Raw genomic sequence first — 25,528 nt, 5'->3', positions numbered from 1 at the left:
AAAACCTGTGAATAGGGGCTGGAGCAATAGCACAGCAGGTAGGGCGTTTGCCTTGCACGTGGCCGACCCAGGTTCGTTTCCCAGCATCCCATATGGTCCCCTGAGCACTGCCATGGGAAATTCCTGAGTGCAGAGCCAGGAGTAAACCCTGTGCATTGCTGGGTGTGACCCTCCCCCCCCCCCAAAATACATAAAAACTGTGAAAAAGGCATGAAGTTGGGCCCCTAATGTCTTGATGTGGAGACCACTGTAATAGCCTTTGGCAAAGGGTATGGAATAGAAATGAACCGTTAGGAAGGAGGACATGTTTTTATTTATTTATTTAGGTTTTGGAGCCACACCCACAGGTGTTCAGTGCTTACCCCTGTCTCTGTGCCCAGGGATCACTCAGGGGTGCTGGGGATCAATCCCAGGTCACCAGTGTGTGTTCTACCCCCACTGTACTATTTCTTCAGTCCAGAAGTGCAATTTTTCTCAACACTTTACTTTGGAGAAAATTAGGGCTCTATAAATTTTATTTACTTCTTGTTTACTTAAGTTAAGGTAGTTTTTAAATTAGCACTTACTTAGAAAGACGTGAGGGCAGAGAAAGAGAGATGTATGTATTAGAGCGAATACGGGCTTCTCTAGAGTGGAAATAAGCAGGTAGAGAAACAGACAAGCAAGCCAAGGGTCTTTTTTTTTTTTTTGCTTTTTGGGTCACACCCGGCGATGCACAGGGGTTAACTCCTGGTCCTGCACTCAGGAATTACTCCTGGTGATGCTCTGGGGACCATACGGGATGCTGGGAATAGAACCTGGGTCGACCACGTGCAAGGCAAACACCCTACCTGCTGTGCTATCACTCCAGCCCCATCCAAGGGTCATTTTCAAATTGCAGAATCATTACTTTAAAAGATTTTACCAGCACAGCTTTTTTGGCCTTCTTTTTTTGTTTCTATAGTTGAAATGGCAATTATGATATTTTTAGTTGGAGCTCTGGGAGAAGCTGTTGCTCACCGTTTTCAGTTTCCTCTCTCCCTGGCTGGCCCCGGGGTTGTGTTCTTTCCTGACCTGTCTTTCTTTTCCCAGGTATGTGGGTGTCCGAGGACTTAGTCATTCTTTTCTCTTTCTATATTTACAGCTTTGATCATCTTGTTTACCTTTGGGATGGAAGTACTATTTGCAAGTGTTGATTATAAGTTCGCCCTTTCTCCTAGGATCCTAACTTGGTCTTCGGAAAGGCATTCAGATGCAGTCACCTGAGTCTAAAATTACCACAGGGCCATAGCCCTCACACTCCCAACTCCCATACCTGTGTCCCTCGGGGCTTCTTTTGTCTGAGTCGATGATGTCTCCTTTGCTCAGACCTGTAACTTAGACATTTGCAACTCTTTCTGCTCTGTTCCACATCCAGCCAGTTGAAAACCCTCATGTGCCAAATTGACTTTTGCATGCCAACTGACCTCTTGGAGATTAGCCCTTCTCCTACCCTTTTGTCCTTCTTGAGATCCTTTCAGAACTCTGTGCTCTGTGGACTCTTCACGCTCTTGAGATTCCCTGTGCATGACCCGAGGGCCTTCGTTCTGCTTTCCATAGTTGGAATGCCCTTGCCCAGTCTGTGCTCTGACTCACTCCTTCATCTCTTCCATTATCCAGTCTCGCCTTTATAAGGATGCTTCTCCCGGCTCACTGGGCAGCTGCCTCTCTCTGTTTCTTCTTGGGACTGCAGATCATTATCTTTTACCTGCTCTGTCTTTTCCATGTACAACATTTCCTGTATGGTAGCCATGAGCCACTCATAGCTCTTTCAATTTTAATTAAAATGATACCTGAGTGAGAGCCGAGAGCACCACGGAGTGTGGCCCCCAAACAAAAAAATAAATTTTAATTATCGAAAATGAAATACAATAAAAACACAATTCTCTTGCCACAATAGTCACATTTTAGGTGCCCAAGATTTGTGTGATTACTGTATTAGATAGACACATTTTCATCTTGAATTTTTATAGAACTGTTCTGCTAGAGAATTACAGATTTATTACCTTTTTTGGAGGGGTGCGGAGAAGAACTCCACAGCAGTGCCAGGAGTTTGAGTAGAGGGAACACTCCTATGTGCCCGCCCTGCTGTGCTGTCCTGACATGGGCATAGTGCTGGGGCCACTAGGCTACACCCAGGGGTGCTTGAGAGCCATGCGGTGTTGGGCTAGAACTTGGGGTTCATGAGTCCCAGGCATGTGCTTCAGCCCATTGAACTATTTCCTGATCCCAAGTTTGATATCTTCAATGTTTCTGTCTATTCTGTCTCCCACACAATCTTCACAAAGGCAGAGGGTTTTCTGTTTTATTTCTAATAGAAAAGTTGCTTAGGTAAATAGATGTTGGGTTGAATGAACTATCCATTTTATTTAAAATAATAAAGTGATTTTAGCCATAAAATAAATATCATAATTAAAATATTTCTACATCACGTTTTATGGATACTCATGGGCATTTGCCTTGCACACGGCCGACACAGGTTCGATTCTTCTGTTCCTTTCAGAGCCCAACAAGCTACCGAGAGTATCCTACTCACATGGCAGAGCCTGGCAAGCTACCTGTGGTGTATTCGATATGCCAAAAACAGTAACAAGAAGTTTCACAATGAGATGTTACTGATGCCCACTCAAGCAAATTGATGAACAACGGGAGGACAGTGCAGTGCTCAGGGCATTATTTCCTCATGATATTTGTTCTTCTTGTTTTATGAACGATGGGCTTGGTACCACACTATGTGTCTCATGGACTTCATTTGACTAAAGATGGTGTGTATGAAGTAGAAAATCCCCCTGCTAAATATCAGGGAATGGGGTGAAAGAAGGTGACTATAGCTGGAACTTGAACTTGGAACATATAGCTCTCAGTATGTCTGATTCCTGGTTGTGAGAATCTAGCCAGTGCTCAGTTACTCTGCTTTCTGAATTCTAGATTAATTTTTTTGGTAGTTCTGTTTTGGGGCCACACCCAGCGATGCTCAGGGCTTACACCTGGCTCTGCCCTCAGGAATCACTCGTTTGGGTGCTCGTAGAACATACTGGGGGTTGATCCTAGGTGCAGGGTAAGTGCCCTACCTACTGTACTATCTCTCCAGTCCCCGAATTTTACGTTAATTTTACAATTCAGATTAAATCTGACCTTCTGCTCATCATCTGTGTATAGAAGGATTAAAGTTAATATTTTTTACAAAAAAGGAAATTTTATGCTTAATGCCGAGTTGTCTTGGAAACACAGTGAGTTAAGGATCAAGTTTTATTTAAAACCTTGATTTACTTGAGTTAAGATCTTACATTTTAGTAACCTAAAAATTTACCCAAAATAACTGACATGAAATACATTTTGAGAATTGCAGTTAGTCATAGAAGAAGATTTCCCCTGTCACTTCTAGATTGTTCTGATTGTAACCTCCATTTATTGATTTGATCTCGTGGATATTTGCTCTTTCCAAGGGCTGGGGGCAATGTTGGGAAGAAGAGAGGATGAATAAATACGACTTCCTAAAAATGTATGCAGAAATTTGCAGTGAAAACCGAGTTTACTTTTTTCCAGCTTTCTTATTTGTGTTAAGGTTAGAGTGATTGAAATTTAATCCCTTTAATAAAGTAGGATAAAAACAGTAATAATAGAAAGGCCTAATGAGTATTTCCTTTTTGTCGGAGTCTAGGCTAAGGCTCGTTACATGCTTAATTGTAACAAATTTCTTTGATGTTTTTTTTCCTGAGGAATAATTATAGTTAAGAAAATTATCTTCAGGGTTGGAGAGATAGTACTGTGGGTAGGGCGCTTGCCTTGCATGTGCCGATCCAGTTTTGATACCTGCATATGCAGTCCTCTGAGCATCATTAGAAATGATCCATGAGCACAGAACCGGAAGTAAGGTCTGAGCACAACTGGGTGTGGACCTAAAACAAAACAAAGACAAAAAGAGAAGAAGAGGAAGGAGAAGGAGGAAAACGATGCTCCAAAGATAGTTACTAAATGAGAGGGAGCGTGCTTCACCTCACTCCCATCTTTCCCAAGAACCAGAGTGTGTCGTCTTCTAAAACGGCCTGGACGTAATTGGGAGAAATAGCTGCATAAAGGAGATCCATTTTTCTTTTTTTTTTTTTAATTATACTTTTTAAGTTCAGCGGAGTCTTTCAGAAATGCGTACTATCTGTATTGGAGCCCAGAGCACAGGCAGTGCTTATCAACCCACGAGATTGCAGATGGGGTCTCCATGCGGAGTGCGCTGACTGTGCTGCTCCCGGTGTCCCAGAGGTTAATTGCTTGGTTTGCAATACCTGCCCGATGCTGGGAAGTTTAAAAGATATTTTCAGCTTCTCACTCCGGAAGGAACTACGGATGATTTATTTGCCCCTCATCTTGTCTCTACCTTAGGGTCATCTGGGAACTTTTAGGTGTGAACAGGCTTCTGGTTCTTAAAGTTGATTGGACATTGGAATCACCTAACAGACTTAAAACTGCCTTAGCCTGGATTCACCCTCACAGATGAGTCTGATCTATTTGCCCTGGGTGTGGCTGGTCCGGAACCATGTTATCAGGAATATTAGAAAGACATAGAACTTTAATTTACTTGTCTATTTTAGGGTTTCCCAGGTGGTACCCAGAAGGCCTGGGGCCCCATTATTTTCAGCCAGCCAGGCAGTTCAGTGCTGCCTGGTCCCTGCAGTGCCAGGGACATGTGCCACCCGGTGATGCTCAGGGGCCTACAGTGCCGCGCTCAGCTATGCTTGCAGGGGACCACATGGTCCTCAAGGTTCACCACATTCATGATGTGCAGAAATTCCTGGACTGTCTTCCCAGCCCCAGAATTTTAAAAGTTCTTCAGGTGATTTAAATTAGAAGAAAAGGTTGAGAGCCTCTGGTACAGGTGAGCAGAATGATCCCAGTGTGAATCCATAGATGACAACTGCAGGTTTCTCTTCTTTTTTTTTTTTTTTTCCTCGTCCATACTTTTGGGCCATTTGTATTTAGATCAGAATAGTGAGGAATAGAAGGAGAAAGTGATTGGCGTCTAATAGGCTCTGCTTTTTCTGACTAGATCAACTGCATTTGTTTTCTGGATTAACATGAAAGACTGCTGAGCCAAGCAAATTATGGGAAGTTACACGTTCTGTGTTCCAGATAATGAGTTTACCACCGTTGCTTGTATTGATGTGGTTTAATTGCTGGTAGAGTTGGGATGAGATTGCTGACGGATGTAATAATATAGTCCTCCACCCCTGTGATTGCCACTGGCCCTTTTATATGTTTTTGGCCATTATTCAGAAAACGAATTTCTCCTCGTTAACCAAGAACCATTAAGAAGAATTAAAATTAATAATTCCAGCAATATCCTTCCTCTGTGTACTGCTGAGCTTGTTCCTTTTTACTTCTGATTCCAGGAGTACCGGGTGTCAAAGAAGACCGCTTTGAGGAAGGAATGAAAGTAAAGCACTGTGCACTGTCCCTCGTGGGGGAGCCCATCATGTACCCAGAAATCAACAGGTTTTTGAAGTTACTGCATGAATGTAAAATCTCTAGTTTCCTGGTCACAAATGCACAATTCCCCGAAGAAATCAGGTAAGTGGTTCAGCTTGTTACGATACACTGCTTGAATCTGCACTTGACTCTAAAATTTACTAGTCAGTGAAATTCAGGGGCTGGAGTGATAGGACGGTGTATAAGGTGTTCCTAGTATCCCTCCCACCCCCCACCCCCCATCCCCCCCTGCCTCAGTGGCAGGGCATTCCCTTTTGTTCTCTCTTATTGGGTGTTGTGGTTTGCAAAAGAGGCAATGGGTGACAATCATGTTTGGTCTATAGTCTACAAGAAAAGGACTTTTTAAATTAAAAATTTATTTTGTAGATACTGAACAATGAGGTGTAACTTGCCTCGCACATGACAGACCCGGGTTCAGTCTCTGGCACTCTTTATGGTCCCTCAAGCACTGCCAGGAGTGATTCCTGAGCACAGAGCCAGGAATAAGCCCTGAGCATCACCAGGTGCGGATAATTGTCAAATACAGAAAGACACCTTCTATATTTGTAGAGCAGTCAGTCACTGAGCTGGACAGATGGCACAGGGGGGTATAAGCTTTGCATATGGGAACCCCAGGTTTGATCATCACCACCACTGAGCCTCCAGAGCACCGAGCCAGGAGTATCCATGATAACTGCTGGGTATGGCCCAAGAATAAACGAAAAGAATCCTCTATTATATATGCATATATATATATATATATATATATATATATAATTTAACATCACAAGAAATCAGAGAATTGATTTAAATTATTTCTACCAGACTACAAAGAGAGCTAAAACCTTTGAAGTTGTATAAAAAGGTAAAGTAGAGGTACATTAAACTGGAGGTCTGGTTGACTGAGAGTTAAGGTCTATCTTTAAACCCAGGCCTCCTGAGCACCACTTGAGAAGAACTGCTCCCCCTAACCCCCCAAAAAAAGTAAGGAAAATTTTTTATTATTATTTGTTTTTAACTGATGGAGATTTTGTGATTTACAATACTGGATCTGGACTTTTTTTTAACTGTTTTTTTTTTTTTAAATTTTCCAGCAATGCTCAGGGCATATTCCTGCCTCTGCGCTCAGGGTCTGCTGTGGGGTGCCAGGGATCAAACCTGGCCCGGCTGTGTGCAAGGCAAGCACCCTGTTTGCACCCTACCTGTACTATGACTCTGGCTCCAAATTTACAATACTGTTAATGGTGGTTTCTCATGCATATGATCCCAGTACCACACCCATTACCAGTGTATCCTCCCCTCTCTTCCAACTCAGCTGTGTGAATTAGTTCTCCTGTTGTGTTACCTTTGGTCCTTTGTTGCTGTCTTGCTGTGTATCTCTTTTTTTAAGAAAAAAATTTTATTGGTTTTTGGGCCACACCAGGAGATGCTCAGGACTTTTTCCTGGCTCAGGAATTACTCCTGGAAGTGCTCAGGGGATCATACGTGGTGCCAGGGATCGAGCCTGGGTCTGCCATGTGCAAGGCAAACACCCTATCTGCTGTACTTTTACTCTGCCCCCTTGCTGTGTATCTTTAAGTTCCACATGTGAAAGAGATAATTTTGTGTCTGTCCTTTTCTGACTGACTTCACTCAGCATGCTATCCTCTAGTTCCATCCATATTGCTACAAATTATATGATTTTGTTCTTTCTTAGAGCTGCATTGTATTCCATTGCATATCTAGACCATAACGTCTTTATCCATTCTTTTGTAGTTGGGCATTTGGGTTAGTGCCATATCTTAGCTATTGTAACTAGTGCAGTGATCAACATAGGTGTACATATATTCTTTCAAAGTAATGTTTTTTGTATTTTGGGGATAGATGCCCAAAACTGTTATCACTGGTCGTTCTGTTTCTAATTTTTAGATAGATTGCTTTCTTTAGAAGATAAACATATGACATTAGTGGATAAACGGATAAGAAAAGTGGATAATAAAGCTATAATAATTAGAACTGGATGGTACTGGAGGTAAAGATAGACCTGAAAACCAATGGGACAGAATTGAGCTAAACCCCCAGATTTATGGACAGCTAATCAATGATAAAGAAACTATGATAAATATGCAAAGTGAAGCAAAGGAAATCTCTTCAACAAATGGTTATAGGAAAACTGGATAACCACATGTAATAAAATGAATTTAAAATTGTACCTCACACTATTCCCCAAAGTAAACTCAAAATGGATTAGAGATTAGACCAGAATACATAAGCTAATGGAAGAAAACATCAGCAGAACTCTCCAGTAAATTGACCATAGCGATGTCTTCAACTAGACCATTAGTCTTCAACTAGTCTTCAAGTAGAGCACAGAGGCAAAGACAACAGAAGCAAAAATAAACAAGTGGGACTATATCAAATTAAAAAGCTGCAGTCACAGAAACTCAAGCTGTATTAAAAGACACCCAGCTGAATGGGAGAAACTATTTGTACACAATACAGTAGATAAAGGATTGAAGCCTGTTGTGTGAATATTCTTTTGGAAGCCCCGAGATAAAATTGGTCTGAAGGGCTACTAGCAAGCTCTGGCAAAAGTAGCAGAGGAGGAGAGCCACTTTTCTTTACTATCCTATGTACAGGCCTCGAATGAACTCAGTACAGAGAAGTCATTAACTGGGGATGGGGGTGGGGTGGGGGATGGGGTTACAGGAGGGACAACAAAGCATCAAAGAATACTTTGTTCTGTTGAGTCTACAAACCAAATGGTCAACATTCTCTGGGGAGGAATGCAAGGTGGGATCTCTGGGCTCCATAAGTTACAACCCCTCACACCTGATGTGGTAGAAGGGGTGAGAGAGTGTCAGCATTCCAAAGCCAAGCTGGGTTAGAGATGTGTGAGAAAGGGAAGACTGCTTCTTTGTTATACTAGAATTTAAATTGAGGCCAAGAGAGCAGAGGGAAGAGATGTTAACCGTTTCCAGGTCAGCGGGACTCCTGAGTCAGTGCCTCATCCATTGTCATGGGGTCCAGGGTCCTGTCCATTTGCGGGTCAGTCTCCGAGGACTCGTCCTATAAACTGACTAGGCACCAACAATAGCCAACCTCTATAAAGCACTCAGAAAACTCAGCAACCAAAAAATCCAACAGTCCCCTCTACAGATGGGGTGAGGAGATGTACAGACACTTTCTCAAAGAAGATATGTGAATGCCCAACAGGCTTATGACAAAGTGCTCATTGTCATTCATGATCAGGGAGACACAAACCTAAACAGTGAGATGCCTTCTCACATCTGTGAGAACAGCACATACCAAAACGTCTGGAATCAGCCATTGTTAATGGGGTTGTAGTGAGAAAGGAAATGTTATTTAAGGAGCTGGAGCAATAGAACAGTGGGTAGAGGTAGCCTTACATGCTGCTGACCTGGGTTTAATCTCTAATATCCCATATCATTTCCGGAGACTCCAGGAGTGATTCCTGACTGCAGAGCCAGGAGTAACCCCTGAACATCGCCGGGTGTGGCCCCAAAACCAAAAAGAAAAAAGAAAGAAAAGTTACTTAAAAGTTTTGTGAGGTTTTTTAGAGTCACCATTCTTTTTGATTAGATTGTTGTTGGTTTCAAATCTTTTCATATGGGTCTTGAAGGGGAAGCTGAGATAGAGTGTTGTTTGGATACATGTGTGCATACACATTTGCACACACACACATACACATACACAAAGTCTATTCCAAACTTTTTTTGTTTATTGTTTGTTTTGGGGGTCACACCTAAAGATCCCCAGGGATCTGTATTCAGGAATCACTCCTGGCGGTACCATATGGGACCCCCAGGATCAAACTCAGTTGCTTTTGTGCATGCTGCTGTATTGTCTCTCCACTCCCTTTTTCAAACTTAAGGCATTAAGAATTGGATCAGGGTTGGAAGATATTACAGTGGTTAGGACCAGTGTCTAGAACATACTCAGCCTAGTTTGATTCTCAGAACATTGTCCTCTGTATATGGCCCGGTCACACTGTGGAGGTCCCTGAGCATTGCTTGAGTAACCTGACTACTCTCTGGTACTGCATACTGTCCATTCTCATGCCCTTGCATTGACTTGCTGACCAGAGATTTGCCAGTGGGGTCCCCAGGCCACCTGATCACAGCTTGGGCTGACTTTGCTGGGAGTGTTATATGGTAATTCTCAGCAAAATAATAACCAGAAAGGATGATTGATTGCTTGTTTGAACATGGTTTTTTTTTTTGTAGATGTCATTATAGAGTGAGGAAAATTATAAAGACTTGAATAATGTGAAAGTATCTAGCAAAATGCCTGGACATAGTGAAAATTTAGTTGATTAACGACTCTCCCCCAATTTTGATAATGAGCCTTTTCTTTTTTTTTTTTTTTTTTTTTTAATTTATTTATTGAATCACTGTGGGAAAGGTTACAAAGCTTTCAGGTTTATGTCTCAGTCATGCAAATATCAAACACATTTCCCTTTACCAATACTTATTTTTTACCATGAAGAACCCCAATAAAACCCCACCCCCCACCCCTCCCCGTCCCTGTGAGGCAGATGAATTCTAGTTAACACTCTATCTGCTTTGATTAGATTCATTGTTTCAATAAAAGATTCACCACTATTATTTAGAGTTTACCCCCCCCCCCCCCAAATCAGACATGCTGAAAAAGCATTGTGAAGTGATTTGCTTTCTACGGCTGGGTTCAAGAATTAAATGTTGGTTTTGGATTTCTGAAATGAGCCTTTTCTTGTCTCCAGGAAGGTAAAGATATGATGAGATGTTTGCACTATTTTTGACCGCTATCGATAAAAAAATGGGAAATCATGGTGTATAGTTCCAAATAAATCATCCTCAATAGATTAAGCCAGTTTTTAAAGTTTGTGTTCTGGTCAATTGGGAAACAAAAAGGAAGAAGTGAAGTGTCAGGGGTGGTTGGACAGACCGTGTAACAAATTCCTTCAATGTTGAACAGAAATTGTTTAAATATTGGAAGTGTGGATTTTAACGAGGGATATGCGAGTCTTCTTTAAACTTCAGGCATTTCAAGTCCCATGGTGGAAGGAATCACATTCAGTTTTAGTTGCATCTTTTCCTGGGCAATGGAGGAAAAAAAAAACTCTGGAAAGTAACCATAGAATCACAAAGAATTGGCATATCTTGATTATCCGCTGAAATATATTTATAGATATAAAGATAAAATGAAGCTCAAACCCAAATCTGAGAACAGACTGTTACTAGGCTATGAGAAGAACTGTTAATAATTGAGACTCTCACAGAGATGGGTTTGAGGATAAGTCTTTATGTCAAGCCTCTCTGAAGGTGAATGGTTCTGTCTTTTTTTTTCCTTTTTTTTTCTTTTTGGGTCATACCCAGCGATTCACAGTGGTTATTTCTGTCTCATGCACTCAGGAATTACTCCTGGTGGTGTTCAGGGGACCATGTGGGATGCTGGGAATCGAACTCGGCTTGGCTGGGCGCAGGGCACATGCCCTACCTGCTGTGCCATCGCTCCAAAGCCGAATGGTTCTGTCTTGAGAATAATGTGTGTGCTGTGTGGTGGGTCTGCCCTGTCTTGGTTGTCTGTGAAACCTCAACACTCCTGTGGCACCTGGACAAACTTGCTAAGGATCAGAGCCAATATGAAGAGGCCCCAACTGTCCCAGCTAGCACTGTGGCTCTCCCAAATGACCAGACTCATGCACAAAACTGAGACCTCATGTGGTCAGCCAATACCCTCTATCCAAACCACAGAATGATGAGTAAAATCTATGACTATAAGTTTGAGTAACTCAGTTCTGAAGTTGTTATAGCAAGAAATAATTGATAACTATAGTATGTTAACAATATAGTTGTAAAAAATCACAACCACAACAACAACCATCCTGTCATTCGTCGATTGCCTCGAGCAGGCCCCAGTAACGTCTCCTTCATCCTAGCCCTGAGATTTAAAAAAAGAAAGTGCCATATTCAAGGCTCTTTCAGAGTTAGGAGCATGAGACCCTTCATTGTTACTGGTATTTGGCATATTGGGTACGCCACGGGGAGTTTGCCAGACTCTGCCGTGTGGGCAGGTTGCATTTGGTAGCCAGCCAGTTTGTCCAAAGTAGGAATGAGATAATAAGATGCTTCCGGGAGCTGGGTTTTATAGTCTCTGTGTCTTGGCCGTTGATGGGATTACACGGCGCCAGGGGGCCAGTTGGTGGGTGTGACTCCCGCATACTGGAATTTGGAGGATCTGGGTGGAGGATGCTCAGCCCCGATCCAAGTAGGCTTGCAGATCTCAGCCCCGGGACTCGCTTGCCTTTGTTCCTCTGCCGGTACCTTCATGTGTGTGGAGAGTGGTCTCAGCATGGTGGTGGCTGGTTCTGGAGGTCTTCGGCTGCCAGAGCCCTGGTCAGGGCGGGGAGGAAAACTCAACCCGCTCCCCTTCAAGGGGCCCCGGTAAGGACAGCCAGGCGCGGGGGGCAGGAGACTCTGCGCTGTTCTTTCCCGGGAGTAAAAAATATCATAATAAAAACATTAATCATTGAAGAAACTAGTTTTTCTTCAATAGAATTAGTTTTTATTATCCAGTCCCCACAAGCTTTATTATTAAGACAAAGTGTCTTACCTATTCTTTCTGTGTTGCTGACATACAAAATTCCTTTTGTAAGAGTAATGTAACAGCAGTGTAACATGCTTTGGAGCTGCAGTTGAGACAAATCCTCTTCAAAAGAAGTGAAGCATCCTAAACTTAGATCACAGGAAGGTCTCAAAACTGGAGCTTTTAGAATGACAGTTGATAAGAAGTAGGTTTTATTTGTCCAGTATTGTGTGGAGCAATAGCACATTGGTAGGGCATTTGCTTTGCGCGCAGCCAGCCTGGCCAAGCCGGGTTCGATTCCTCTGCCCTTCTCGGAGAGCCTGGCAAGCTACCGAGAGTATCTCACCTGCACGGCCAAGCCTGGCAAGCTACCCGTGATGTATTCAATATGCCAAACACAGTAACAACAACTCTCAAAATGGAGATGTTACTGGGCCCGCTCGAGCAAATCAATGAACAATGGGAGGACAGTGTTTGTTGTTTGTTTTTGTATTGGAAAAGCCTTTCTGTCTTTTGAACCAACATTTTAAAAATCCAGAGATTTTGCATAAAATCTGAATTTTTGACTTTAGAAGAATAAAGACAGTCTGGCACAAAGTGTCAAGAGCCAAGCATTAAGTGTTGAGTTTAAGAATCCAGAGCACTTGATTTTTGACTGTTTTGTACTCACGACACCTCCAACACCAGATGTGTGGTGGTTTTTTCACACCAGGCAATTCCCTGATTCTCTGCAGACATAAGTGAGTGTCCTACAGTTCTCTTCAATTCTGACACTTTCTTACCTGAAGTTATTTAAGCCACACAGATTATGATAGTAATCCCTCGCTGACTGCCTTGTCACCTTCAGATGCGATCCACGTGTTCCAGATTGCCACCTATACTTCTGACCTCCTGCTATAGATTGGGCTTCCTATTTTACTCTCCATGGGGTGGATGATTGCTAGAACAGCTTACAGAATTTAGGAAAAATAGTTTTCTTATTTCTGGTTTGGTATATACTGAGCAATATGAGGAATAATACGAGGACAGACTGCTCAGGAGCAGGAAAATTCTGTTAAGAACATGAGATGCCTAAGGGTAGGTGTGGGGGAAGCGCATTCCTTGTCCATTCCGTCTCAGCCCCTCCAAGTGTTCACCAGCCAGAAGCTTCCCTGAAACCTGTCACGTAGAGTTTATTGTTTAGTTTTATTTTTGGGTCTCTTTTTTTAAGGTATCATGTTTCCAATGGAGCCTTTTCTTTTGGTTGCGCAATGGTGCATTTTTCAGAAATATGACTGTCTAGATGGACTGAAAAAAAGCAGAGGGCTGGAGAAATAGTACAGCAGATACCGCATTTGCCTTGCATGTGGCTGACCCAGGTTTGATCTCTCGAATGATCCCCTGAGTACCACCAGGAACAATTACTGAGCACAGAGCCAGGCATAAGCCCTGAATATTGCTATGTGTGCTTCTCCCCAAACAAAGCAAAACAAACAAACAAACATAAAAAAGAGGCATAAATGAGTTGAAGAGCTTGGGCTCAGGGCTCAGAGCTGTTAGCCGTGAGTCTTGGTTGGATCACCTGCTCTTGTTTGACCCCTGGAAGATGGCTTCTCAGTGCCTCTGTCCTCGCCTGTTAAAATGAGTATAATGCGAATGACTAACTTGTAATGGCACTGTGGATATACATTACATGAAACACAGAAGTTCTTCTTGGACAGACTTCTGTTCGAAATATACAGACTGGTCAAAATACACTGAGACAAGCACCATTACTTGAAATAAGGTTTAGACTTCTTACCAGTAAAATACTAAATTTGTCAGGAACATAGAATAACAGTTCAAAATTGGTAAACAGTAATATAATCTTCAAGTTGACAGAACTTGTGAGAAGAAATAGGTTTTTTTTCACACACTTCTCTCACAGTGATAAGGTAAGCAAATCAAAATCAGTAACAATCTGTAAGATTTGAATAAGTAGAACAACTTGAACTTACATTACAGAAGGAGAGCCTTGAAACCGGAAACTTTCGTGTATAAATTTTTCACAAGGGCACTCAGAACTTCCTTGTAGAAGTTTCCAGGTGTATATATATATATATATATATATATATATATACATACACATATATATATATACATATATACATATATATGTATATATATGTATATACATCTTGTATATATATTTATATATAGTGTTAAAGCAACTAGAATATTGCTTTATACTAGAATATCCCAGTAAACTTGTAATTTAAGTTTCCAGGTGAATATATATATATATATATACACACACATCTATATACATCTTGTATATATATTTATATATAGTGTTAAAGCAACTAGAATATTGCTTTAAACTAGAATATTCCAGTAAACTTGTAATTTAAGCAATACACTTAGTTGCTTATGGGCCAAATGTGAGATCACATTGGAAGGATCACACTGAAGATACTGTGAGGAATAATGATTGGCTATACAACTGATGTGTTACACACCAGCAGGAATATCAGAGAACTTCAAAGATCTACTCTTTAATAAAAACTAATGAAAGTACTGGCAAGGAATCAACTTTTTCTTGATTCAGCAGTCTGAGGAGCATTTATTCTAGAAAAGTAAATGTGTCATAAAAGTGAGCTTTGTGATGTGTTAACATACTCCCCTTTGACTTCAGTTTCCTTAAACTCTATCTAGCCTAAACAACCAGTGTCCCACAACTAGAGTAAAAACCAGGATCCTGGCAGCAGAGTTAAAATTCCTTCAGAGTCACTTTTCCAGAGTATTGTCAGTATATTGTCGGTTTAGAACCCTTTGGAATTGGAATTCCAGACTCATAGGGATATATTTAAAGTGATTCAGAGTTGGGCTGGAGAGATAATGGGTAGCATGGACAATGGTTAGGGTGCTCGACTTGCATCTGACCAACCTGGGTTTGATCCCCAGCATCCCATATGGTTCCCAGAGCCCTCTAGAAATGATTCCTGAGTGCAGAGCTAGGAGCAAGCCCTGAGCACTGCCAGGTGTGGCTCTCCTCTCTTCTGTGCCTCCTTCTCAATCTCCCCCCCACCCCCCAAAGTGATTCAGAGTTTATTTAGTGAAAAAGACTTGTTTGTTTTGGAGCCACACCTGTAGGTTCTAAGGGCTTACTCCTGCTTTGGTGCTCAGGGGTTCCTGTGCATGGGAAATTGAAGATTGAGCCAGTTGGCTGCTTGCAAAGGCAAGCACCTTATCTCTGGTATCTAAGAGAACTTTCTTTTTATTATTCTCAATAATTCTTGAAAATTGTTAACCTTATAGCTCTCTGAGACAATGATAATAACTGGGTTAGTCAATAGGCTAATTTCCCACCTCTGCTTTAGGAGTGTGATTGGGAGCTTCTGGAATGCAGCCAGCCATAGAATTTATTTCTCATGGTATGATGCTACTGATCCAGATCTCACACCTTTGGTGCCTTTCTCCTCAAAAAAACCCCTTTTTCTAGGACAGACACTTTAAAGTAATGCCCAGAAGAGTGATTCTCAGGAGATACTCTGCAAACAGACTTCATGAGAAGCAGTTATATATTAACATACTTCATGAGAAAGAGTTGCTTGTTAACATGCATGTATATGCATATATGCACAAAACATATATTTTTGGGTCAGGGATCAAACTTAGAGCAGAGGCTCATGCATGCAAGTCATGTGGTCTGTTGCTGGGATGCAATCCCAGGCCTGAAAATGTATTTCTTGGAACTTTACTCCAGACCCTGTGAATATTAATATCTAGACTTGGAGGTTAGGAATAAGCATTTTATGCAATCTTTCCAGGGAATTCATAGTACTTTCTGAAGTTTCAGAACCATTCAGATTGTGATGTGAATTATAATTAGCTTAGGAAGATATTAGAGACATACAGTTCTATACTTATAAGAGCAAGTAACTGGAAGTTGAAAGCTGTGGTTTCCAATCATAAATCTTGATTCGAATTAACTTTATCACCTTAGGTGGTAAATCATTTAACCTTCTTTGGTATAATTTTTTCTTTTACCTACAAAATGAAGTGATTTAATTGAAGGTCGTTTGCTTTATGACTGAGATGGGACCTGGGACTAGTAATAAGTATAGTCAGGGAAAAACATTCCCAGAGAGTTTAGAAAAACAAATGCTTTCAGTTGGGCACATCAGAGTAGGATGGGTTTTGTTTTTATTCTGTTAAGCAGTGCTAACTTCTCGCCTCATCGTTTCTGGAGGTAGGGCCCTTTCTGCCTTTGAGAATCATTAATAATTACGTGTGTGTGTGTGTGTGTGTGTGTGTGTGTGTGTGTGTGCACTGATTGAGTCCCACAGCTCAATGATGCTGGGTTTATGTAACTAGCCAGCACAATCTAATTACTCCTAATTTCTATTGGAGTAAATGATGGGGAGTATAGTAATTCATGGTTGTTGACGAAAATGGTGCTTCTTAGAAAATGAATATTAGAATAGAACTTAAGTTCATATGTTCTACATCACACCCAGTAAGACGATTGTTATGTAGATACAAAAGAAAACCAAAGTAAGTGATGGTAAAGTTTCGAGAAATTAGAACCCTTGTACTCTATCGGTGGAAATGTAAAAGGGTCAGCCTCTCTGGAAAATTGTATGTGACTTCTTAAAATTTTTATTTATTTATTTATTTTGCTTTTTGGGTCACACCTGGCGATGCACAGGGGTTACTCCTGGATTTACACTCAGGAATTTCTTTTGTCGGTGCTCGGGGAACCATATGGGATGCTGGGAATCGAACCCGGGTCGACCTCATGCAAGGCAAATGCCCTACCCACTGTGCTATCACTCCAGCCCCTTAAAATTTTTTTTAAAAAGCAAAGGTGTGTGTGTTTTTTCAAGTTAATGTTTTTGTATTCTGAATTTTTGAGATGATACCTCATTTGAAAGACACATATGCACCTATATCCATTGCAGCACTTAGTGCAATATTCAGGGTATTGAAACAGGCCCAACGGGCCAAAAATAGATGAATGGATAAAGAAGTTGTGGTTGGGGGTCAGAGTGAGAGTACGGCAGGTACGGTGTTTACCTTGTACATGACTGACCCAGGTTCAATCTTAGCACTGCCAGGAGTGATTCTTAAGTGGAGAGCCAAAGAGTAAGTCCTGAACACTGTTGGTTGCTCACCGCCACTTCCCACACACACACAAAAACAATGCTCTATAAACTCAATGGAATACTATACACCTGTAAAAAGAGGAAATTTTATAGTTGACTGCAAACATGGGTAGAATTTTTTTTTTAAATCACCGTGAGATAGTTACAAAGCTTTCCTGTTTGAATATCAGTCATACAATGATCACCCAACCCTCCATCAGTGGACATCTTCCACCATTCAGGTCCCCAGTATTCCCCGTCCCATCCTGTACCTCTCCCTGCCTCCATGGCAGACACTCTCCCCCATACTCTCTTTTGTATTGCTTGTTATGAGTAGCGTAACATGTCGCATGGCTGCATGAGCAGCCGCATACTCCTGGAATTCTAAAATTTTAGATTATTAGGGTCTGGAGAAATCTCTGCAGAGAGTTCCTCTGTTTGGAGATTCTTTTGTGTGTCTCTGGACCATGGCCATTAAGGAGCTTAAGTAGCACTTGAAGGCAGTTTATGGGTGTGACCTCCAGGGTCCCATGGGGATGTGGATATGAAAAGGACCGGCCTATCCCCTATCCTTTGAGGCTTGGAGTTTGTCATCACTGAACCCACGTACTTGCACTTCTCATTGGGTTCTGGAGGTTGGTGGCTGCCAGAATTTTTAGGGGACAGATGGAGGAACGACGCCTGCCCCTGTCTGAGGCACCCTGTTGAAATCGACCTGGCTTAACGTCTGGAGGCATCTCTGCAGCGAGCTGCTCAGTTTGGAGATTCTTTTGTGTGTCTCTGGATCATGGCCCTTGTTTCCATCTTTTCCAGAGTAATGAACTATTGGCTTATGCCCTGCAGGGCGCTCCTTCTCGCCCGTAAGCCCATAGTACACTATGCCACCAGCCCTAACTGCGACTTTTGCTCTCTTTCGAGATTTATGGGTCTCTGAAATAAGGCCAATAAATGAGCTTGTATAGCTGAGCTGGAGGTGGTTTGTGGCTCCCACATACCTAACTTTTGGCCGTTTAATTTCTTGGTAAATTTGGCCTCAAATTTGTTGGGGTCTGGCCAAAGGCACAGCCAAAGGCAATTTTGGGGTATCAGGAAGTCTGAAGGCACCATCAAGCTGCTGATGCGCTCACCGTTCAGATACAGGTACAGTGACCTGCTGGCAGCACCATACCCCCATCATGGATGGAACTTAAGTAAGTCAGAGGGAGAAGGACAGACACTAGATAATCTCACTTATCTCTGGGATACAGAAAAACAAAACGGGAAAGACAATATAAGGCTAGAAAGGTAGACAAGGGTTATCTCAGGGGCTGCGTGCAGTCCACCTCAGTTCAATCTCCAGCACTGAATATGGTCCCTCTAACATTTCAGAGTTAATTTCTTATCACCGTGACAGAAATAGCCTACATTGCGTACATTGCCACATTGCCTCGCCACCCCCCCCAAAAAATATTATTAACAGGGGGTGTATCTCAGCAATTAGAGCACTTGTCTTGCATGTGAGGCCTTGGGTTCAGTTCCCAGGACCACCATAAAATAAACTAAAAATAGAATTGCATATGATCCAGCAATTTATCATTTTGGGGCTGCATCTTGCTCCACGGCTAATCTCACCTCCAGCTGGTACTGGTGAAAGGCAGTATGTATTCTACTTCCTGGGTATATCTAGAGAATTAAAATCAGGAACTCAAATGTGGTTGTACAATTATTTTTAAAGAAACATCAATTATTCTCAGTAGCTAATGGTGGATGCAACTCAAGTGCCTATCAGTGAGTTAAAAATTCACTTAAAAACACATATTGCATATATCAAGCATACATACACACAGAGATATAGAAGTACTGCTTACCTTTGAAAAGGATGGGGATTCTGACTGTAGTAAGGTGGATGAAACTTGAGAACATTATGCTAAGTGAAAAGTGAAATAAACTAGTCACAAGTCCACTTATATGAGGTACTTAAAGGTCAAATCCCTTCTTGAGCACTCTCGGGAGGGGGTCAACAGGGGGTTGGGGCAAGTTCCCGACTTACAAAAGCCCCAAGAGCCATACTTGCATCCCAAGAGCTGCTGCCATGCCTCTGGTAGACTCCATCATGAGCTCCTCAAGAATGCTAACCTGCTGAAAAATTTCAGGTACACTGAAAAAAAATTTTTTTTGGCTGAAAAATCTGGGCCTTCTTGAAGTGCAATGGGTGACCTCCCCATCCCTCAAAATACTTCCCCAGAGGCCCCAGCAGCCACGTCCACATTTCCCCACCGTCCCTCCCATGTAAGCTCATCTACCATCTTTAAGCTCATCTACTGGCCTTGTTCCAGAGACTTATAAAGAGCGCAATCAGCCACAAAAAAAAGTTCTGGCTGAGACCTCTGGGGTGTTTCAGGATGGGGTTGGGCCACGTTTCTGCCTTACCAAAGCCTGGCAGCTGCACTCATGATCCAACAGTTGCTGCCATGCCTCTGGCCATACTGTTCAGTTAAATATTCTGGGTTTTCTGGAGTGTGGCTGCATTTGTGGCTGTGTGACATCTCCAGCTTCTGCAACACTAACATCCCAGTAGTACACCGAATTGCATGGAAATGTAACATAGAAGTCAACTAATCTCGACCACCAAAAGCATTAACATAGAAGGCTTAACCTGCAGCAACATCTTGGTAAACCTGGTAAATTTTCTCTCGCTGAAGTATTTTTGATTATTTCATTAGCCATTTATTGTTAAAAAGCAATATAAAATAAATAATTGAGGTCCTGCTACGGGGGCAGACTTGAGGGGTGGCTGGAAAAATGGAGACAGTGGTCGAGAGATGATGACAGTAGTGGTGGTATTGGTGTCGGAATATTGAATGCCTGTAACAAATCATCATGAACAAATGTAAACCATGGTTTAAACATGCTGGGGCATGGGGAAAAAAGAACTTTTTTTGGGTCATACCCAGCGATGATGCTCAGGGGTTACTCCTGGCTCTGCGCTCAGGAATTACTGCTGTTGGTGCTTGGGGGACCATATGGGATGACGGGGATTTAACCCACGTTGGCTGCATGCAAGGCAAATGCCATACCTGCTGTACTATCACTCCAGCCCCGGAAAAAGAACTTCTTACAGGTTTAAAACTTTTTAAAAAAGCAGTCAAATCCATAAAGTCAAACCAAAAGCATAATGTTGCTTTCCAAAGATTCAGAGTGGGAGGGTAGGTGGTTAATGGGTACTGGATGTTAGTTTTGCAAAGCAAATGGAACTCTGGACATGGATGGTTGTTATGACTACACAATAGTATGAATGTCTATAACACAACCTGACTGTACACTTAAACTTGTGTAGGATGGGGCCAGAGAGATTGTACGGTGAGCACTTGCCTTGCATGTGGCCAACCCAGGTTCAATCCTTGGTACCCCATATTGTCCCTTGAGCACCTACAGGACTGATTGATCCTTGAATGCAGAGCTAGGAATAAACCCTGAACATCAATGTGTATGACCAAAAAACCCCAAAACAAAACAAAAAGGTAGGATGGCAAATTTTTTGATCATTGTATTTTACCAAAATTTTGGTGGGAGGTGGGCAGGGGTTCTTTGGACCATACCTAGAGGTGGTCAGGCCTTAGTACTGGTTCTGTGCTCAGCGAGTACCCCTAGCGGTCCTTGGGGGAATCCTGAGAGGTGGGGGGATCAGATTCAGGTAAGCCATCTTCAAGGCAAGTCTGCGATTTGAGGGGCCATCTGTGTAGACTGGGGATGGATAACTGATTGTAATGGGAGTCTGCCTGAGCCAGAAATGAGAGTGAAGTACCAGGTACTACGACCTTTGAAGATATTTCCCTGACATATTTTACTTCATTTAAGCCCTTTAAGAATGGACTTAATTCTTTGGTTTCTTTTTTTTTTTTTTTTTGGCTCAAATTTCCTATTGGCTCTCAAAAAATTTATAGGGAGCAATATATTTAGTATTGACTTAAATTCCTTATTGGTACTTCAGTGTTCCCCAGGGTTTCCATTTTTGCAAATGATGGAAGGAAGCTTGTAAAATAACTGACCTTTGGAATTTGTAGTTCATAATCTTAAGTAGTTATGGAGATAAGATGTAAAGGTCGGCTAGTTTCCATTTTGCATCAGGCAGGCTTTTGTAAGTCTGCATATATCAGGATGTCTACAGCATTGCAGTGCCACACGATCATAGGCAGCAGTCGGCGGTCACACAATATCCATTATTTTTTATTTCCTGGAAATATAAATAAAAGTTATAAATAAAACTTATTTAAAAAGTTAATAAAATGTAAAGTTCAGTGAAGGTAGCAGAGCCTGTTATTTAAAAAGCTCCTAGTAAAAGGGGTAATGAGATAGAATACTATCATTATAGTCTGCTTTTTTTTTCTTTTTCTTTTTCAGTATTTGATGTTCTTTGCATAGTACTCATTTATTAACTGAATCTTTTAAAATTTTTTTATTATTAGTGAAACACCATGAGGTACAGTTGTAGATTTACAAATTTTTGTGCTTGGATCTCGGTCATACCATGATCAAATACCCATCCCTCCACCAGTGCCCATTTTCCACCACCAGGATAATATCCCTCCCCCCCCATTAACTGAATTTTTAATGATTCCTTTGCCTATCACTATTGGAGAGAAATTAATACAATGAGAGTATTAATGAGAGTGCCAATATTTTAGTTGCTTCTGTCCTAGATATGTTCATAGTATCAGCTTTTAATCATTTTTGGTTTATGATTTTTACATGTCACTATACTCGTATCACTTGTCCCGTTGTTGATCGATTTGCTTAAGTGGGCTCCAGTAACATCTCCATTCATCCCTGTCGCGTGCTGGTGTATCCGAATGGCATATTTGGGGCTCTTTCAGGGTCAGGGGAATGAGACCTGTTATTGCTATTTTTTTTTTTTTTGGCATATCAAATATGTCACGGATAGCTTGCCAGGCTTTGCCGTGCAGGAGGGATACTCTAGGTAGCTTGCTGTGCTCTCTGAGAGGGAGAAACTGCATCGCTCTCTTCCGGGAGCTTTGTTTTATAGTCTCTGGATCTTGGCCATTGAGGAGATTACATGGTGCTGGGGGAAGTTTGTGGGTGTGATTGCCAAGCTCCTGGAAGACGGGGGATCTGGGTCGAGGGATCCAGTCCCGGTCTGAGCAGGCCTGGAGATCTCAGCCACGGGACCTGCATACCCGGGTTCCTCTGCCAGTTCCTTCATGTGTGAAGCTCATCTGAGCATGTGGAGAGTGGCCTTGAGTTTGGCTGTGGCTGGGTTCTGGAGATTTTTGGCAGAATCTCATGCCCCCACACTAGGCTGTCTTCACCGGGGCGCCTCGGAGGGGGGTGGGTTGAGTTTCCCTCCCCGCCCCAAGCAAAGCCTTGGCAGCCAAAAACCTCCTTACATGTCACTAATAAGCAAAATTATTATGTTTATTTGGCCCACGTGCTCCTAAAAGTTCTGACCTGTCCAGAGGGCTTACCCACTTGCATGCAGTTTACTTGGTTTCTAGAGCACTGCCAAAAGTGATTCCTGCGCACAAGAGCCAGGAGTAAGCCTAAAGCACAGCTGGATATGTCTTTGCCCACCCCACAAAAAATGTTCTGACAAACCAAGTCAACATTATCGACTGAAAGTAACTTTAAGTACCTGCCTATGTGAAAGAAAAATATGATTTCTGGCCTTTAAAGTTTTACACTCAAAGATTGATAAGAGTCATGTTATTGGTAGAAAGCAGATCTATCAGTAAGAAAACACATGAACACATGTAATATGCATTTTATATCACTTTTGCATATGCATAGATTTTGAAATAAATATATCGTTTCTTATAGATTGTTCTCCTTTGTATGTGCTAACTTCTTGTTCTTTCTCTGAACTATGTGAAAACCTTAAGTTTTTCTTTAAGGATTGCTTAAAGACCCCAGAACAGGTCATTGCTTGTCCACATGAGGCTTAACCTTAATGAAACAAATTGCTACTCTTGGTCTGAGTTGTCCCTTTAGTTGTTTTGGTTTGGGGGTTACTTCTGGAGATGCTCAGGGTGTTGAGGATATGGGGTGTTGAGGATTGAACCTGAGTCAAGCACATGCGAAGCAAGCCCCCTACCCATGCTAGCCCCACTGGTTGTTTTGGACTAATGGTGCCAGACCTGAAAATAGATCCTGTTTTGTGTACTTTTCACTAACACCTTGCATTTGAAGATGGGCAAGTTGAAGTAATGAATGTTTTCAATTTATTCTGGATAATGTTGTTTAAAATATAATCATTCTGTCATATTACTGCGCTTTAGCGATAGTACAAGTGGTAGGGCACGTGGCCAGCCTGGCTGACCCGAGTTTGATTCCTCTGCCCCTCTCAGAGAGCCCAGCAAGCTACCGAGAGTATCTTGCCCACATGGCAAAGCCTAGCAAGCTACCCATGATGTGTTCGATATGCCAAACACAGTAACAACAAGTCTCATAATGGAGATGTTACTGGGCCCTCCCGAACAAATCGATGAACAACGGGAGGACAGTGCTACAGTGCTACAGTCATATTACTAAAAGCGTTGTTTTAGTCCTCTGAGAGAAGTAGAATCTCTGGGTCCAGTGAAATAGTTAATATCTGTAACAGTAAATTTTACATCCTGGAAGTCTGACATAGCCGTAACGTGTTTGTTTTGTTGCTTTGTTTTGTTCTCAAGGAACCTCAAACCAGTTACCCAGCTCTATGTCAGTGTGGACGCTAGCACCAAAGAAAGCCTGAAAAAAATTGACCGTCCACTCTTCAAGGATTTCTGGCAAAGATTCCTTGATAGTTTGAAAGCCCTGGCAACAAAGGTAAGACTTACGATATCTTTAAATGAGAAACGAAGAGAAAGCAAAAGTACAGTTGTCCTCCCTCATCTGTGGCTTCATTTTTCTCTGTGTCAGCTATAGTCTGAAAATACACATTCAGTGTGGCAGTTTGAGCACTGTTGATGATTGCGAAGGGGAGCCACCGAGCTCCAAGGTAGTTTGAGAGCTCTCTCCCTGGCTGGCTCGTCAAAATGTTGTCTGTGGGATTAGTGCCAAGAGTTCAGGTCTGGCAAAGTCTGTACTGTTTCCTGCCTGGTGTGGACACAACGTCCTGGCCACCTTGCTGTGGCAGCCATCAAGCTCCCCGAGTTTCACTTGACCTGTGCAGTGTGGCAGCTGGTGACCAAAATCCCTGTCGCGAAGATGTTCAGCTGGCAGGGACTGGCTCAGGCCAATAGAGGTTCTGATGCTCTTTGCAGAAAAAGAAATCAGTTCCTGACTCCACCATTGTCTAAGCCCTTTATCTTTTGCTGCAGAAAAGATGGTGAAGTAAATGCATTTTCATGAGGTACTGATTCTAAGGAAAATGTGGATTTATCCAGTGAGAGAGAAAGCCTGGAAATTAAAGGAGATTTTGCACACTAAAGATAAACATCTACACCCCCAGAGATGAAGAAAAATTATCCATTATCCATGTCTATATATGTGTATATATATATATATATTTTTTTTTTTTTTTTGGTTGTGAAGTTGTTTTTTGTAGTGCCAGAGAATGAACCTAGGGTTCCATACATGCAAGGCAATACAGGCTGTATTTCTGTCACGTGGGTTTTTATGTTGTCTTTTTCCCAAGCTCCCTTAAGTTGGGCTAAGGGTCCTTGTTAGGGCCCATCAGAAAGGATTTGCAGTTCTGGTGGCTTCTCCTGGACAGTTTGCCTTCATTCGGAGTCGGCAGCAGAGGAACTCCTCTTCAGAGTATATCTTGTTTCTCCAAACATTTTTGAGTGTATGTCATTCTGTCTCCAAACATTTCTTGGTTTTATTTCTCCCTGAAATGTACTACCAAGGGGTTCCCCAGTGATGACTGGGTCTGTCTTGAGAGAGGTCCTAGATTCATAACTTTCAGTGAAGTATATTATTAAAATCATTCTATTTTATTTTTTTTTTTTTTGATATGCCAAACACAGTAACAACAAAGTCTCCAATGGAGACGTTACTGGGCCCGCTCGAGCAAATCGACGATCAACGGGAGGGCCTTTACCTTACCTCTATTTTATTACTAACTTTAATCTCTTATCACATCTAAATTATAAATTCAACTTTGTTATAGGTATACGTTTTTTAAAAAACAGTGTACATATGGGGGCTGGAGCAATAGCACAGTGAGTAGGGCTTTTGCTTTGCAAGCGGCCAGCCTGGGTTCGATTCCCAGCATCCCATATAGTCCCCCAGCACTACCAGGAGTAATTCTTGAGTGCAGAGCCAGGAGTAACCCCTGAGCATGCCTGGTGTGACCTAAAATGCAAAAAACAAACAAACAAAACAGTGTACATATGATTTAGTCCTATCCTAGTTCATGGATTTCCTGTGGGTGTTAGAACGTATCCCCTACAAGAGGG

General features: G+C 42.0%; 1 protein-coding gene across 2 annotated transcripts in view; it reads left to right on the top strand.

Annotated features, from left to right (window-relative positions):
* LOC130044980 (S-adenosyl-L-methionine-dependent tRNA 4-demethylwyosine synthase TYW1-like) overlaps positions 1–25,528 on the top strand; it is a 238,123-nt gene that overhangs the window by 109,419 nt on the left and 103,176 nt on the right. For both annotated transcript variants that reach the window (XM_056137665.1, XM_056137666.1), the window contains 2 exons: positions 5,403–5,580; positions 23,816–23,951. In XM_056137665.1, the coding sequence (XP_055993640.1) occupies positions 5,403–5,580; positions 23,816–23,951 (314 nt within the window). The remainder of the gene's footprint in view (positions 1–5,402; positions 5,581–23,815; positions 23,952–25,528) is intronic.

Source organism: Sorex fumeus, unplaced genomic scaffold, assembly GCF_029834395.1.
Source record: "Sorex fumeus unplaced genomic scaffold, SorFum_2.1 ptg000126l, whole genome shotgun sequence".
Classification (NCBI taxonomy): domain Eukaryota; kingdom Metazoa; phylum Chordata; class Mammalia; order Eulipotyphla; family Soricidae; genus Sorex; species Sorex fumeus.
Note: the sequence above shows the minus strand (reverse complement) of the source record. Positions and strands in the feature narration are given on the sequence as shown.